Source organism: Saimiri boliviensis, chromosome 1 (assembly GCF_048565385.1).
Source record: "Saimiri boliviensis isolate mSaiBol1 chromosome 1, mSaiBol1.pri, whole genome shotgun sequence".
NCBI classification, from domain to species: domain Eukaryota; kingdom Metazoa; phylum Chordata; class Mammalia; order Primates; family Cebidae; genus Saimiri; species Saimiri boliviensis.
In genome coordinates this window covers 36873889-36891487 of record NC_133449.1, presented here as the reverse complement: position 1 = coordinate 36891487, position 17599 = coordinate 36873889, and the positions used below count along the sequence as shown (strand labels likewise).

The window sequence follows — 17599 nt, the reverse complement described above, 5'->3', positions numbered from 1 at the left end:
TGACTCCATGTTTTGCCACATCACAAACTGACAGCAAGCAAGATTATAACGAAGCAGTTAGGTCAGTAAGAGAGAATAGGAACTAATGGCTTGCTTTGAGCAGGTGTTTTTTTTATTTGTTTTGTTTTGTTTTTAAGTAAGTTTTTTTGCCTTAGAAAGTGGACTAAAAACATGATGATTGTTACAGTTAATTCCAATGGACAGAACCAGAATGGAGTAGCTTGAACAACTGACCAAGATTCTGCTTTTTCCATCATTATTTCTGCTTCTTACTTGCTTTGCGGCTGTACTGTGAAGTTGAATTAATGATGGTTGGAAGTTACAAGTGTTGGATACAGTGGCAGATTACCCTCCTAAATCTTCTCCTTCCTTGCATCCTAATGATCTGCTACTGGCCTAGTTATCATAGTCCATTGCAGCTCATTCAAGACAGGCCATGTCATAAGACTTGACTGTGTGTTATGTGCCACATACTTGTGTCCTTAATGGCATTTGTTGAAATGCATATCTTTGGTTCTTTAGTGTATTTAAAAATAAAAACGAAGATATATTCATATTTTCCAATGCTTAATTTTTTACTTCAGGAAATTCCACTTTCAGAAATTCTTCGCATATCTTCACCACGAGATTTCACAAACATTTCACAAGGCAGCAATCCACACTGTTTTGAAATCATCACTGATACTATGGTATACTTTGTTGGTGAGAACAATGGGGATAGCTCTCATAATCCTGTTCTCGCTGCCACTGGAGTTGGACTTGATGTAGCACAGAGCTGGGAAAAAGCAATTCGCCAAGCCCTCATGCCTGTTACTCCTCAAGCAAGTGTTTGCACTTCTCCAGGGCAAGGGAAAGATCACAGTAAGGAATAAACTTCTTGATGGCTTTTTCTCCCCTTTAGTTCTCTTAAGCATTTTGTGGGTATGGTTTTGTTCCTTTGTTCATCTTAAGCTTTGTCTTTAGTAACCAATACCATTAGTTAATTATTTTATAAAATTATATTGGTTGGCCAGGCATGCCTGTAATTCCAGCATTTTGGGAGGCTGAGGCAGGCAGACCACGAGGTCAGGAAGTTGAGAACAGCCTGGCCAATACGGTGAAACCCTGTCTGTACTTAAAAATACAAAAATTAGCCAGACATGGTAGTGTGGGCCTGTAGTCCCCGCTACTTGGGAGGCTGAGGCAGAAGATTGCTTGAACCCAGGAGGCGGAGGTTGTAGTGAGCTGAGACTGTGCCACTGGACTCCAGCCTGGGCAACAGAGAGAGATTCCATCTCAAAAAAAAAAAAAATTATATTGGTTATAATATATATAAATACATACAATGCCTAGTGCTAGACTCCAGAGTAAGTTTTCCTAAATCCTGGCTATACCATCTGTTATATGATCTTAGGCAAGTACTTCATAGGGTTGTCAGTATTAAATGAAAGAGACCCTGTAAGATACAGAACAGTGCTTGGCATCTGTAAAGTCTCATTGGATCATGTATACTACTAGTATTAATATTTTGCTTCATAGTGGGATACAAACTAGCAAAGTGTTACAGTTCACATCACACTCATGAAATCTGTTGTTAGAAATAACTGTATTCAAACCTACAGAAGTACTTAAAAATCATTGAAACATGTTTTGTACCAACAAAATTTATATAATTAAATCTAAATTGGATAAAGTTTCAAAAGTAAACAGTTAACAATTAAACGGTCATTATAATGCCACTTCTCCCCTATTTACATTGTGTTGCTTATGGGGACACATAACTCATTCATTTGAGAAATATACTCAAACTGAAATAAGTATCAACAACTTTCCAAATATAATTTATTTTAGTTTAGCTATATTTTGTACAACTGTTACGTAGGTCCTGAGCTAAAATACACAATATATAGAGAAATCAAAAAAGCTCTTTAAGGAGAGACGGGATATATAAAGGTATTAGATGGTACCATAAAGCAGTACAGTGCAAAAGTGAGGAAATACATTACTTTAAAAACTCAGATACAGACAGGAAGAGTAAACAAGACTTCACAGTAGAAGAACCTGATTTGGACCTCAGGTAGGAATACAATAGGCAGAGCTCAATGGTAGCAGCAGAGGGGCAACATGTAGTTGAGACAAGTGTACTGAGGATTGTGACTGTGTACATGTTTGGTGTTCAGTACTGATTTTGCGTTGGGATGGGTGTAGGTAGGTGGATGTTTCATAGTGGTTTTTAAGTTTTGGAGGTTTTTAGATGGAACTCTGTGTCATTCTAATTAAAGCTAGGACTGTTTCCTCAGAAAACAATACAGGCACTTAACACACACTTTTTAAAAGATAAATGAGGTGATTTATTTCAGGTAATAAATGTATTAACCAAAAAAGCAACATTGTAAAATTATAAAAAGGCAAGCAATTTAGAACTGCATAAAAACTCTTTGTTCCCCATCCGCACCTCTTCCACTCACCAAAAATAATCATAGATTTATTTTTGTTTTTAATTTAAGTACTGCTACCCTGCAATTCCCTTGACCCTGGTTTTTTTTTTCCCCTCCCCCAAGAGACCGGGTCTTGCCATTTCACCCAGGTGGGAGTGCAGTGTACAAATCAGAGCTCGCTGCAACCTCAAATTGCAGGGCTCAGGGATCCTTCTGGCTCAGCCTCCTGAGTAGCTAGGAGTACAGGTACACACCACTATGCCTGGCTAATTTTTAAATTTTTTGTAGAGACAGGGTTTCATGTAGCCCAGGTGGTCTCAAACTCCTGGGATCAAGTGATCCTCTGCCTCAGCCTCCCAACACACTGGGATTACAGTACAACTTCCCTTTTTAACTCAGTAATGTCATGACTAGCTTTCTGACTTTTTTGATTATTTACAATCCTACATCATCAATTAAATGTTTAGATAGTATTCTTTTGTATGGATGTATCATATTTTATTTAACTAGTTTCCTGTTGATAGGTTGTATGTGTTGATTTTTTTTCATGTACGTAATTGTATTAACTGTATGCTAACCTGTTTTTTGATATACCATAAGCGTTCACATCTGTAAAGATTAATATTATTGTCATATACTAAATGTTATCCTTTTCTCAAATATCTTTTTTATATTTTACAGAAGATTTGTCTACAAGTATCTCTGTATCTAATTGTCAGATCCAGGAGAATGTGGTAAGTAATCGTAATAGCTAATGTGTATACTGGGTAATTAAAATAAGGAAAATAAAAGGTGAAAATCTTTATTAGAGAAATTGGTTCATCGCCCAAAGTATGAGGCTAGACTTTGTGGTTGATAAATTCCCTAAGGACTTCTACTTTATAGAGAGGAAACTAAAGCAGATTTTTTTACATTAAAAAAAATAATAAAGCTAACTTTTTCACTAGAAAAGTGACATTAGAATATTACAAAGCAGTAAGTCTGGCTCAAAGAGAAGGCAGCCATTACTTCTTGTGCTGTCAGCAGGGGAAGCTTCCTGAAGGAAGTGCAGTTTGAGCTGTGCCTGAAATGATGGAATGGATTTTTGGAAGTGCTAAGAGGATAACGATCAGGGAACAACCTTTCATGTAAATACACGGAGCACCAGGATGAACAAATAGGGAAGCAGGAAATGGACTTGTAAGGAATGGTGAATAAATTAAGTTTGGCCAGTGTATATAGGTATGTTTAGGGTTTTATAACAGGTCAGCAACTTTTTCCATAAGCCTTTTGCAAATACCTTAAGCTTTGCAGATCGGAGGTCCCCAACCTTTTTGGCACCAGGGACTGGTTTTGTGGAAGACAATTTTTTCCATGAAGTGGGGGATTGGGAGATGGTTTCAGAATGAAACTGTTGCACATCAAATCATTAGATTTTCTTCAGGAACGTACAACCTAGATTCCTCACATGCACAGTTCACAGTAGGGTTTGTGGTCCTCTGAGAATCTAATGCCTCTGCTGATAGGCAGGAGGTGGAGCTCCGGCGGTAATGCCTGCTCTCCTGCTGCTCACCTCCTGCTGTACAGCCTGGTTCCTAACTGGCCACAAACCATTACCAGTCCATGGCCTGGGGCTTGGGGACCCTGTTGTAGACCATATACAACTATGCAACTCTGTGGTTGTGGCAAGAAAGCAGCCATAGGCAGTGTATAAGTGAATGGGCATGACTATGTTCCAAAAAAACTTTATTTAGGGACCCTGAAATTTGAATTCCATTTAATATTTACATGTCATAGAATATTATTTTGATTTGTCCAGTCATTTAAAGACCATTTTTAGATCAGGGACCATAGAAAAAGAGGCAGCAGGCTGAATTTTGCCCACAAGCCAGAGTTTGCCAACCCCTGGACTAGAAGGAAAACAGGCTAGAAAAGGAAGTCAGAAAATTTTTAATTGTTATATATAGTTTATCAGATTAAAATCTTTCTTTTCTACTTGGGGCACTCAGCTGTTATAGTTCTCTAACATATAAATGTTGTTTAAGATTTCTACGATTGCAATGAAGATTGGACTCTAGTAGTAGTATTGGAGATAGACAATTTCAGAGATAGAATCTGTGAATCTCTTGTCCTGGTGGGAGGTAGAATAGATACCATAATCAAAAAACAGAAGAGCACAAATTCTAAATGATCCCATGGGAACTGAGGATATATCCATCCATGTCTTAGGGGGAAAAGGATTCAGAATTGGCTTTTGTTGGCCGGGCGCGGTGGCTCACGCCTGTAATCCCAGCACTTTGGGAGGCCGAGGCGGGTGGATCACGAGTTCGAGAGATCGAGACCATCCTGGTCACCATGGTGAAACCCCGTCTCTACTAAAAATACAAAAAATTAGCTGGGCATGGTGGCGCGTGCCTGTAATCCCAGCTACTCAGGAGGCTGAGGCAGGAGAATTGCCTGAACCCAGGAGGTGGAGGTTGCGGTGAGCCGAGATTGCGCCATTGCACTCCAGCCTGGGTAACAAGAGCGAAACTCCACCTCAAAAAAAAAAAAAAAAAAATCGGCTTTTGTTTAAAATATATATAAATACACATACATACATAAACACACTTTCCTAATAGTTATTATATATACATTGGATGCCTCCTAATCTAATTAGAACCAAAGTTTGATTAAACAAAAAGTTTATTGAGAGGCATATAAAAATGGTTCTTACAAACCATAAAATTTTATTTATAACTTAACACATATACGTGTGTATTCACTGGCTTTTGTTGCAGGGCTGAGGCTTTGTCTTTATAAGTGTGGGTCCGCCAAGCGAAGTTCCACATTTTCTTTCATCAGTCACAACTGTAATGCAATTTTGACACTAAACATCCCATATTGGTATATTAGTTCCGTTAGTTCTGACAGCAACAAATACTCAAAAAAGAAAAACCTGGAAGAGGGGGAAGAGCAGTGAGGAAAGATGGGGAGGGGTGGATTTGAGTTACAGACTTTCTCTCTTATGTATTCTTTTCATCAGTCTCTCAAAGTCAGGCTAATCCCAGTCATACGAACTTTTGAATTTTTCTTTCAAAAATGAAAAGAGCAAATCTTTTTAAAGGTAAAATAGGCAAAACTTCACTTCTAATTCTTTTAGGTAAATTTACTTTTATAAATCACTACTTAATAAATAGAAGATTTTTTAAATTCAAAGCATTTTTTTCCTGAAAGTTTTATACATTATACTTGCACATTAATAGCCATAGTATAAAATTTGGGCTTAACCCCTTATAGAACATAGAAAGCCTGTGTTTTCATAAAATAGTTTGCACTTATTGAAAATTAATTGCTTCTAACATAAACAATAATGTATTTAAGTATTTGAATGAAGAAAGCAATGCTGACATTGTCTTATAGAAATAAATAATACTAACTGCTTACTTTATCCTACCAGGATATCAGTACTGTTTACCAGATCTTTGCAGATGAGGTGCTTGGTTCAGGCCAGTTTGGCATTGTTTATGGAGGTAAGCAACTACAGCCGTTTGCATATTGTACATATTATTTTAAAAACTGGAAAATATAAAACATCTGCCAACTATTTTGTCATCTCACAGTTTTGTCCAGTGGCCTTTTTTTCAAAGGCTGATTTGTATCTTTCAGCTAAATCCTTCTCACTGTAATTTGAGTATTCATTCCTTAATTTCATTGCAAACTTTAAAAAGTAACAAAGAATCAGAAAATTTTACAATAGTTTTTATCTCTTCTTGCAGCTCACACATACAGAAGTTTGTCAGAGGCAGCAGGGAGATGGTTTGAAGTTTATGTTGGGCTGGATGGGCTTATTCATTGAAGTATATTCCTTACTAGTTTTCCAACACAAATGGCACCATTTGTCTACTCTTGGCATGATTGTTCTATCAAATCTGAAAACCTGAACCTGTAATCCAACTCTATGATTTAGGATATTGATGAAATCATTTAACCTCACTATGCCTTAAAACCTTCAGCTGTTGCCGGGCGCGGTGGCTCAAGCCTGTAATCCCAGCACTTTGGGAGGCCGAGGCGGGTGGATCACGAGGTCAAGAGATCGAGACCATCCTGGTCAACATGGTGAAACCCCGTCTCTACTAAAAATACAAAAAAAATTAGCTGGGCATGGTGGCGCGTGCCTGTAATCCCAGCTACTCGGGAGGCTGAGGCAGGAGAATTGCCTGAACCCAGGAGGCGGAGGTTGCGGTGAGCTGAGATCGCGCCATTGCACTCCAGCCTGGGTAACAAGAGAAAAAAAAAAAAAACAACCTTCAGCTGTTTAATGGAGCTAATAAAACCTGACCTGTGTAGCTTAGAGGGCTTAAATATTAATTAAACCTAATATATGTAAATTTATTAAGGTACAAAAGAAATGTTAAACTCTTGTTATCCCTTGCTAAGGCTTGGTACAGTAGTTTCCTAGTTGGCTTTTCTGCCTCCCATCTTGCCTTCTTTTCATACAACTCTTGGAGTTAATCTTACAGAATAGGTGTAAGATAACTTGTTAATTTGAATGAATAAATGAGGGAATGGCTATTTATTATAATAGACGTCTACCTTATAAATTTTTATATCTAGATTCTAGAACATAGAGACACCCAGAGTTTATGAGTACATGGTTAAATCACTCTGTTTTGTATCACTGGATCTAGAATAAAATTGATTCATTCGTACAATATTCCGGGTACTTAACTACCATTTATTTAACAAAGTAGATTACTTTTCAGCAACAAGTTCGTTCAAATTTTCTCCTGCTTAGATAATGCAACTGACTTTATTAGGGGCAAATATTATGTATGGAAGGGAAAACAATTTTTTCTTAAAGGTGAGTGGGGTATTGAGAAAGAACAAAAATGAGCCAAAAAGAAAATTCAGGAGTAAATACATATGAATTTCAGTCTGTGGACAACTCCGTAATAAAGCTGTCAGTTTGCTTCATTCTTTCCTATTCTTTTTTTCTTAATAGGAAAACATAGAAAGACTGGGAGGGATGTGGCTATTAAAGTAATTGATAAGATGAGATTCCCCACAAAACAAGAAAGTCAACTCCGTAATGAAGTGGCTATTTTACAGGTAAAAAAAAAAAAAAAAAAAAAAAAAAAAAAAAAAAAGTGGTTTATTAAAGAGGTTGGTAAGAATCTGAATTAACTGCTTCTCTTTTTTTTTTTTTTTTTTAAGAAGGCAGGCCGGGCACGGTGGCTCAAGCCTGTAATCCCAGCACTTTGGGAGGCCGAGGCGGGTGGATCACGAGATCAAGAGATCGAGACCATCCTGGTCAACATGGTGAAACCCCGTCTCTACTAAAAATACAAAAAATTAGCTGGGCATGGTGGCACATGCCTGTAATCTCAGCTACTCAGGAGGCTGAGGCAGGAGAATTGCCTGAACCCAGGAGGCGGAGGTTGCGGTGAGTCAAGATCGCGCCATTGCACTCCAGCCTGGGTAACGAGCGAAACTCTGTCTCAAAAAAAAAAAAAAAAATAAGCAGCAAAATTATATTATGGTAATATAGGTATTACAGGGACTGCCAATATCTTGCTTTATGGTAGCAGTTTTAGAACACATTTTTGTGAGTAAAATCTTTTTTAAGAAAGTAAAATTTCATTCTTAATTCATCATTCCAGGAGCTCAAAACACTTTGAATACTTTGCCACATTTTGTTAAGAAGTCATTGTTAAACCCATCCAGTTTTCATGGAAGGCATGCTTCATTATCATAGCAATTACTGTGCAAATAAAGATTGCTTAAAAATTATGTACCTTTTAACAGCATTTAGTTCATTAATTAAAAACTATTTAATTTTATAATGGCTTAGTCATTTGGGGCATATTTTAAAGATACATTGGCAATTATTTCAATTCCATAAATTACTATGTATATTTTTTATCTAGCATTTTTACCCCTTTGCGGGGGGTCATCTAGAAGACTAAAATTTAACTTGATCCTTGGATCATTTTCTGAATATTATATAAATAATTTATAATATGCAAATATCTGTTTGTTGTATCGCTTTTGCATATTATTAAATAAATCATGGTCCTATAATAGTTAATGTTGGCTGAGCACAGTGGCTCATGCCTGTAATCCCAGCACTTTGTGAGGCCGAGGCAGGTGGATCACCTGAGGTCAGGAGTTTGAGACCAGCCTGACCAACGTGGTGAAACCCCATCTTTACTAAATACAAAAAAAAATTAGCTGGGCATGGTGGCGCATGCCTGTAATGTGAGCTGCTTGGGAGGCTGAGACAGGAGAATCGCTTGTACCTGAGAGGTGGAGGTTGCAGTGAGCCGAGATCATGCCATTGCACTCCAGCCTGGGCAACAAGAGTGAAACTCTGTCTCCAGGAAAAAAAAAAAAAAAATTGGTTAATGCTGTCAGAGCCCCATTTGCTTTGGGTGAAATTCAGGAAGACACAGCCTCCTTCTGAACTTGAGTTTCCTTGAAGAAGGTAAGAAACATAAATGATGTATTTTACATTTATTATGTTACTGGTTACTAGTAGTAATATTTGCCTCACTTTTTCAGAGGCATGATAATCAAAAAGCTTGTGGTCAATTAGGTACTTGCGGTGACATCAAAGCTGTCTCCCCCTATAAAGCTACCTTTGAATAGAATATTAATAGTATTCATACTCTGTTGAATATGAAGAGTATGCATATGTTGTCAGGTATTTTTGCATATCTGATTTTGGATTCTTCATTGTCCAATTAGGGTGCAAAACAATAAAAATTAAGGGTATATTTGTATGGATTGATTTCTCCTTGATCACAAACACAGCTCTAAGTCAGCACTGAAGCTTTTTTCCTCTGTTACCAGCTTTGAATCATAATAACTAAATTTAGGAATAACCAGCTAATGCACAGTGTGAAAAACTTCATTATTATATCATTTTGGTTATTTTTATCAATATTGCCCAAACTGGGAATAGACTGTAGGATCTCTAAGTATGCTGTTTCATACTAAATTTAATACAAGACTATCTTTGTTATAGATTCTCTTCAAATTGTTTATGTAAGATATTTATACTTTTATATTTGGCTTTCCTTGTGTCAGCATTTATACTTAAGTACTTTTTCTCAACATCACCCAGCAGGAAGGTAGAGTTTGAGTGTACGTCTGTCTCGAAACCACATGTACTTTCTACTTTACGTCATTGGACCGACCCACTCTGTGTGTGTTTGTGTGTGTGTGTGTGTGTGTGTGTGTGTGTGTGTGATAAAGATGAACTGTAGCTAACTTTGTATATGAATTATCATTTGCATAGAATATTGATATTCTAGAATATTATTAGTACAATCTGAATTCATGTAGGAAATACACTTTTTAAAAGGAACTTTTTAAAAATCATACCTCATTTACTGAAATTAGTTTCATAAGATTTAGTTATATGAGCATCACAACAGCTAAACATTTTCACATGGGTTGAAAGTAACCTACAGTGTTACATGCACTCACACCACCTTTTGCCTCTCCTCTTCCCCATCCAACTGTATCATCTTTCCTTTTCCGTCTTTGCCTCATGTCATTCTTGTCTGTAGTCCTCCCTCATCACACAGGCCTGAAAGACTGTCTGAACTCCTGTAGTTCTTCCTGGTGTTGACAGCTTTACCTGCATCCCTAGTGGCATCCATAGCTTTTCTTTCCTGTGCCCACATATTTAGAGAAAGGACAGGGTAAAGATTGAGCATATTATTATTAAGACTACAGCGTTGGCCTTTCCAGTGGCAAGGAGGAAAAATCACAGGATCATTGATTTAGAGGTGACCTTAGACAGTTTATCCAGGAGCATCCAACCTCTTTTGAGCTCTTGGTGACAGGCTTTATATTTCTGTTTAACAGAAATGAGCAATCCCACTTTTAGATACCTGTGATTATTCTTTATGAAAATGAGTCAAAATCACTTGAAAAAGATTCCACTGCAAACGATATACACAAGAAATTTGAGTCTTTTTTTTTTTTTTTAATTGTCATGTTGACTTCCTTGCTATTTCTCAAACATGCCAGACATGCTTTTGTCTCAAAAGGCTTTGCATTAGCTGTTTCCTCTGCCTGGAATGCTTTTCTCCCTCAAGTATCTCCATGACATACTCCCATGTCTCCCTCAAGATTTTGCCCAAATACCATTTCCTCAGTGAAGCCTCCACATTCTATTCAGCATTAAACCTACTCTCCCACCCCTTCACTCCCCTACCTTAACTCTTTTTCTTTTCTCCATGGCACTTATCACCTTCATACAAGGTAATGTACTAGTTTATTTCCCATTATCTGTCTCACCTTGCTATAATTTATAAGCTCCATGAGACAAGGGATCTTTGTGAGTTTTGTTTAGTGATGAATTCAGAATACCTTCCTAGTACTGGGTACATGGCAAATTCTTATTTAATATTGAATGAATAAATGTATTACGTGGGAAATCACAACACGTTAGATTGGAAAAAAGTTTGGAATGACTCCATTTGTGTTTACTTTTTAAAGTAATGTGTACATTACATGTGTCTATATACAATTAATATACAGAAAAAGCCATACCTCCATAAACTGTCAACATGGCCACATCTAGGGAGGATGTTGTAGAGCAGGAAATAAATTGGAGAAGGGAGGTTCTTTTGTTTCCTAGATTATACGGTAATGTAAAATGTTTCTTTTGCTATTGCCTGAAGAGGGCAGTAGAGTAATGGGAGAAAAGATGTGTTCTTCCAGGTACCTATGCAATTGGAAAACATTATCAGAAACCTGAAGGGAAATTTCTGGTTTGAACATTGTGGTGTAAGTTCAGCATTTTCCCCATCTCATCTTGGAAATAACCCCAAAGCTACCAAAAAAAAAAAAAATTAAGAGAAGTGAGCATACTTTAACAAAATAGGGAATTCAGACCTTGTAAAATAATGCAGGAGGTTTCCAACAACAGGGAAGATGAAGCAGAGGTGCATTCAGGAAGAAGCACTACAATAAGAACTGTTTTTGCTGGTTCTTTATGAAATCTGTAGCCCTGATATCCTCCAAAGGTCCCTTCTCCAAACAAAAAGCCAATTGAGGGTCATGATCTGATAAGATTTAACTCAAGGGAAAACACATTAAATGAAATGAAAGGCCACTGTAACAGTGGAAGAGTACAAGTCACACTACACCAAGTAACAGCATAAACATTTATAAGAAAAACTAAAAGCAAGGAGAAACAGACAAGCACATCAGTAGTCCATGAGAGATGGAGTAGACAAAAATAATTAAGAACATACAAGGTCTAAACTGAGTAAGGTAGATCTAACCAGATTACACTCAACTCTGTACCCTAAAAACAAAGAATGCCTCATTAATTCAAAAAAGCAGTAGTATAAGCAGTATTCTTTGATCTTAATGCATTAAAAATCAGAAAACAAAAAGCTTCTACAACATGAAAACTTTAAAATATTAATTTTGAATCAAAGAGCAAAATCAAAATTTCAGAATATTCGGGCCGGGCGCGGTGGCTCACGCCTGTAATCCCAGCACTTTGGGAGGCCGAGGCGGGTGGATCACGAGGTCAAGAGATCGAGACCGTCCTGGTCAACATGGTGAAACCCCGTCTCTACTAAAAATACAGAAAATTAGCTGGGCATGGTGGTGCGTGCCTGTAATCCCAGCTACTCAGGAGGCTGAGGCAGGAGAATTGCCTGAACCCAGGAGGCGGAGGTTGCGGTGAGCCAAGATCGTGCCATTGCACTCCAGCCTGGGTAACAAGAGCGAAACTCCGTCTCAAAAAAAAAAAAAAAAAAAAAAAAAAAATTTCAGAATATTTAGAAAACCATGAAAACACCATATATATCAGAACCTTTGTACTGTCTTTCAGAAAAAGCTTTATAACCTCAAATATTAAGAAAGAATGAAAATAAATGAATTAAGAATTCAACTCAAGGAGTTGAAGAATGAACAATAAAATAAACCTAAGGAAAGCAGAAAGGATTAACAGATCAAAAATGAAAATTAATAAATACAGAAAAGAAATAATAAAGCCAAAAGCTGGTTCGCTGTGTGGGGGAAGGGAGGAGGTATGTAAAAATAAAATGGCCAACCTAAGCAAAGAAGAAAATACAAAATGATCTTAGGGAAAGAACCACAAATACAGGGAGTGGGGAACAGAATCTTATGATACTTTGCTCATCTTTATCAGGAAACCTGGAGAAAATTCTCTATGAAAGTATAATTTACTAAAACATACTCCAGCAGAAATAGAAAATTTAAACCCATAGATGAATTTATTAAGGGAGAAGAAGAATGTTATAGCATACTTCTATTTTTGTTTGTCCACATGTGTTTTTAAAGGAGGGCAGAGGGGAAAACGCAATTAAGACTGGACAACTATGGCAGAACAAGACAGTCACATTCCTACCTCTGTTGATAAAAGTTATAATACTCTGAATCTTACACTGCTTATTGCCATTGTCACACCCCACTATGGGGTATTTTAGTTTCATTTATCTACTATAAAATTTTGTAATTTTTAATTTTGCTACTTAGAAAATGATCTCATAAAATTGGTTTAAAATGATTAGCAAACAAGTCTACTTTGCATTTGTTATTTTACTTTCTAAACATTTTTGAAAATACCGTGATGCAGATATTGAGCTAAAATAACTAAAACAATCTGTGCCTCAGGAATTTATTAAACAATGGAGTAAAATATACACATTATTACAATATAGTGGAGTAAGTACTGCTGCATATATACAAGACAGTGGAAACTACTGGAGTAGTCCCAGAGAGAGAATGTGGGCTAAAATGAAGGCTTAAAAACATTTTAGAGGTGTAATTCAGCCTCACATAGGCCAAAAAAATGTTAGTCCCCTTAGCATATTCAGGTAGCCATATTAAGGGGAAAAAAAACTTAAGAAAAAGGTACAGATGCTCCTCAAGTTAACACGGGGTCTTATCTCCATAAACCCTTCTTAAGTTGGAGAATAACTAAATAGATAAAAAATACCTACTGAACACAGCTTAGCTCCATGTAGCCTACCTTAAGCACAGTCACACTTAATGTTAGCGTACAGTTAGGCAAAATCATCTAACACATAGCCTATTTTACACTAATGTGTTGAATATCTCATAATTTGTGAATACTCAAAAAATGGAATGGTTGTGCAGGTATTCAAAATGTGGTTTCTACTGAATGAATGCATACCACTTTTGCACCACTGTAAAGTCGAAAAATTGTAAGGCAAACCACCGTAAGTTGGGGACTATCCATATTTTTACAAATAAGGAATAAAAACAGTTTAAGCACTTGGTTCATTCTGTAGAACATATTTAAGATTAAATCAAAAGAATGAAACCAAATTATTGAAGATCTCAAAATGTAGACAAAGGAATTTAGATATATGTACAGAAATAAAGAGCCATTGAAGGTGTTTAAGCAGGACTGACTTGATGATTTTGTTTTAGAGGAAGGATTTTCTGCAATAGAACACAAGATAAATTGCTTTCTTATAAGCATAAACAGGATGGCATTCATCTTTGTGTGTCTCCAACCCTTGTAACCTAACCTAGTTTACACCAAGAAACATGGGATAATGCAGGTAGAGAGATGTTGAGCCTAAAAAGGGAGTTGTTATTACAGTATGAGAATAAAGACTTAGATAAATTACTATCTTAGAAATAAAACTTTCTTAAGCAAAGACCTTCACAAATACAGCCCCTAAGAGCCAAAGATTTGGCTATATAATTGACTAAAAATTTATTGAGCAGTTGGTGCCTATTCAAAGACAGCATGAAATTAGAGCAGTGTCAGATTTTTCAAATAAGAAGGAAGGAAAAGTAGTAGTAATGGACAAAAGTGATCATATAATCACATGAGGAGAACATTCCCTCCCCTCAGTGCACCTACTCTCCAGTACACGACTAGGAAATCAAAACCTAAGAATTCTCTCAGCTTTTTTTTCTGTGCTGTGTATTTCAGACAATCATAGTACATCTGAATATTTGCATAGTAAAATGTTTCTCCGCTTAAGTTGGTCATATAAATATCCTGCAACCTCTCTTCAGAATTTGCACCATCCTGGGATTGTAAACCTGGAATGTATGTTTGAAACCCCAGAACGAGTCTTTGTAGTAATGGAAAAGCTGCATGGAGATATGTTGGAAATGATTCTATCCAGTGAGAAAAGTCGGCTTCCAGAACGAATTACTAAATTCATGGTCACACAGGTATTTTAACTTTTTTCCCCCACTTTGGAAACTAGGGAGTAAAAACTAAGATTTTTTTTTTTTATTTTGAGACAAGAGTCTTACTTTGTCACCTGGGCTAGAGTGCAGTGGTGTACTCTCAGCTCACTGCAACCTCTGCCTCTTGGGTTCAAGTGATTCTCATGCCTCAGCCTCCCAAGTAGCTAGGATTGCAGGCACATGCCACCACGCCTGGCTAATTTTTGTATTTTTAGTAGAGATGGGGTTTCACCATGTTGGCCAGGCTGGTCTCAAACTCTTGGCTGTCCTCAAGTGATTCACCTGCCTAGGACTCCCAGAGTGCTGAGATTACAGGCAGGAGCCACTGCACCCAGCTAAAAACTAAAATAACTAAATAGCAGTGCTTTTACATGTTGAGTGACTGTGGGAATTTGAGAAGCAGAATGACACACTTTTAGCTAAGTCTTGATGAACTATAGTGGAGTTTTCAAAATAAACCGGTTATTCAAAGAGTCACACTGAGGTTTAACTGTGGTTTTCCAGATATTGAAAAAAAAAAACTTTTTTCATAACAGATACTTGTTGCTTTGAGGAATCTGCATTTTAAGAATATTGTGCACTGTGATTTAAAGCCGGAAAATGTGCTGCTTGCATCAGCAGAGCCATTTCCTCAGGTGAGATATTCTCCAGAGCCTTTTAAATGATCCTGGCAATATTTTCAAAGTACCCCCATAATAAAAGGCAGTGTACTACGTACTGTTGGTTCAAAGTGCATACCATCTTACAGAAATAGTTTTTAGCCTGCAAGTGCCAGTGAGGATTAATAACTAAATGAATTCAGATTTTTTTTTTATAATCATATATAATCATTTGGTTATTTAATTTCAGATGTTACTTGTTACACTGTTTACATTCAAGACTTTTTAGATTTAACCACAACTAAAGGAATAACTGCACATAGATGCTGCAATTCACCTCTCCCCAGGGGCTGGGAATGAAGTGAGCAAGAATCAACCTTGGTTGTTGGTGCTTGGTACTTAGGATGAACTACTCATAAATAAAACAAATGGGGTGTTACCGGAAATGAAAGAGATATTTGGTAGAGGCAGGCAGCCAACTCCCTTTCCTGTTTAGAGTATTGTATTTTAAACATTTTCACCAAAACCTACATTAAGAGTAACATTTCTCATCACCACACATGATGGCATCATGGTTCTGTGTCCTGGCTATGTGTAGCACTCTTTGATTCTTCTTAATTCAGTTTTTTTTTTAAGTGTTCATCTTGATCCACTAAATTTATTTCATGACCTATGAAATGGATAACCTAAATTTTAAAACCATCCTGAGAAATAAATGGTGGTGGTGGTGCCCTACAGCAATTTTCCATGATTGGCATGGATGAGTCCTCTGATCAGCTCTAATATCTGTTGGCAGACCATTGTTTATGTACATTTGAAACATACATTTAGACAAATGGCAGGACTAAGGACATCAGATAGCTGTTTCATTTGGTAAATACAATTCATTCTTTTCAAATAAAAAAATTAAAAATAGTTCCGCTTTTAAAGTAGTAATCTCATTCTTTTATGTTTAGTGGTTAAAAGTGATTCCCTATCATTATGAAGTCAAAAGGGTCGCCTAATAGTCACTGCAATGTTTTAAATAAACTGCTTCCATATATTATCTCACTTGATAGTTTAAAATAGTACAGAAAAAAGATGCACACTCTTACAGGTAACATTAAAACTCCCACTTTGACCTCTACTTTACTGATCTACAGTGTTCCAATGACGAGCAAAGGGAAAATGTTATTTACTTGATACTCTCGTTATGCTTAAATGTTAGCCATGGCTCCACTTCTTTAATCAGTTGCCAAACTTCCAAGTCATCTTTACCTTATCAAGATGGTAGCTGAAATCTGGCATTTAACAACAAAAAGCGTTTGTGTTTCTTCAGGCTCAGTACTTGTACTCTTCAAAGATGCTCAAGAAGCAGCCAGATTCAATAATGATATTGAGCAAATATCATTCAGAAAAACATGTGTCAGGGTCCACTTCCCAGAAATAGCAGCATTTGAATATAACTTCACTTCTGTGTTTTCTGGGCATTGTTTGTATCACTGTTTTCTAGAGGGTAAATCATATTAATGCTTTTTCTGAAGACATTTTGTAAGTCAGAGCATTTCCTCCAGAAAGTACCCAGCATTTGCTTGTTCAGCATGGATGCAGTCATTAATCCCCCAAAACTGAGCCTCTAGAAAAATCTGGGCAGCAAGATAAGTGTTCTGAGTTCTGCCAGGCTCATCAACTTCTAGAACTCTCTTCTGAGAGGACATGGTAGTGGCTATGGCTACCTTTTTGCCTGTAACTTTTTTCATATCTAAACATCTAACTAGAAATAATTTGTTCCATAGTCATAGAAAAGTGTTGCTGTTACTCACTGGGGCAGTTTCCAGCATTATTCCACTGATGTCCACATTAAAAGTTACCTTGAATACACCTCAGTTTTATTTACTTGCCAATTTATAACATCCTTAGGAAAAGAGATTCTCTAAGATTAAGCAAAACAAGGGATGTTTTTAAATACTGTAATTTATTTTTTATTCAGCAAACATTGAGTAGCTTTATGTGTCTAGGCACTGTGAGGCCACCAAGGGTTCAGAAATGAAACAATCCCTGCTCTCAGATGATGGAAGATTGATCTTACAAAACAAATGATAGAGATCAGCACCTTCCATTTCATAAGAAATCAGAACACTTATAACACCAGTCTGGTATTTAGTATTCTAGAAGCTAGAACTCAAAAAAGTTTTTTGAAATATGCATTAGGAAAGTTCTTCATACTGTCTCAGTCAGGATCTCAGGGCTTTATGTGTCTGCCTTTTGGGAAAAGGATATTTTACCATTTCCTTGTCTGTGATTCTTTAATATTCATAATCAGTAGAGCCGGCAAGTATGTTTAAATGATACATACAGTCTCATATTTAGGGACCAGTTAGGTTATTATATAAAACTGTAACACAAAATTAA

At 36.8% G+C, this 17599-nt stretch overlaps 1 protein-coding gene across 4 annotated transcripts in view; it reads left to right on the top strand.

Annotated features, from left to right (window-relative positions):
• The window catches only part of PRKD3 (protein kinase D3), a 73462-nt gene that overhangs the window by 51373 nt on the left and 4490 nt on the right, over nucleotides 1-17599 (top strand). For all 4 annotated transcript variants that reach the window (XM_039474501.2, XM_039474499.2, XM_074395960.1 and 1 more), the window contains 6 exons: nucleotides 585-861; nucleotides 3099-3151; nucleotides 5836-5908; nucleotides 7381-7487; nucleotides 14430-14591; nucleotides 15146-15244. In XM_039474501.2, coding sequence (XP_039330435.1) covers nucleotides 585-861; nucleotides 3099-3151; nucleotides 5836-5908; nucleotides 7381-7487; nucleotides 14430-14591; nucleotides 15146-15244 — 771 coding nt within the window. The remainder of the gene's footprint in view (nucleotides 1-584; nucleotides 862-3098; nucleotides 3152-5835; nucleotides 5909-7380; nucleotides 7488-14429; nucleotides 14592-15145; nucleotides 15245-17599) is intronic.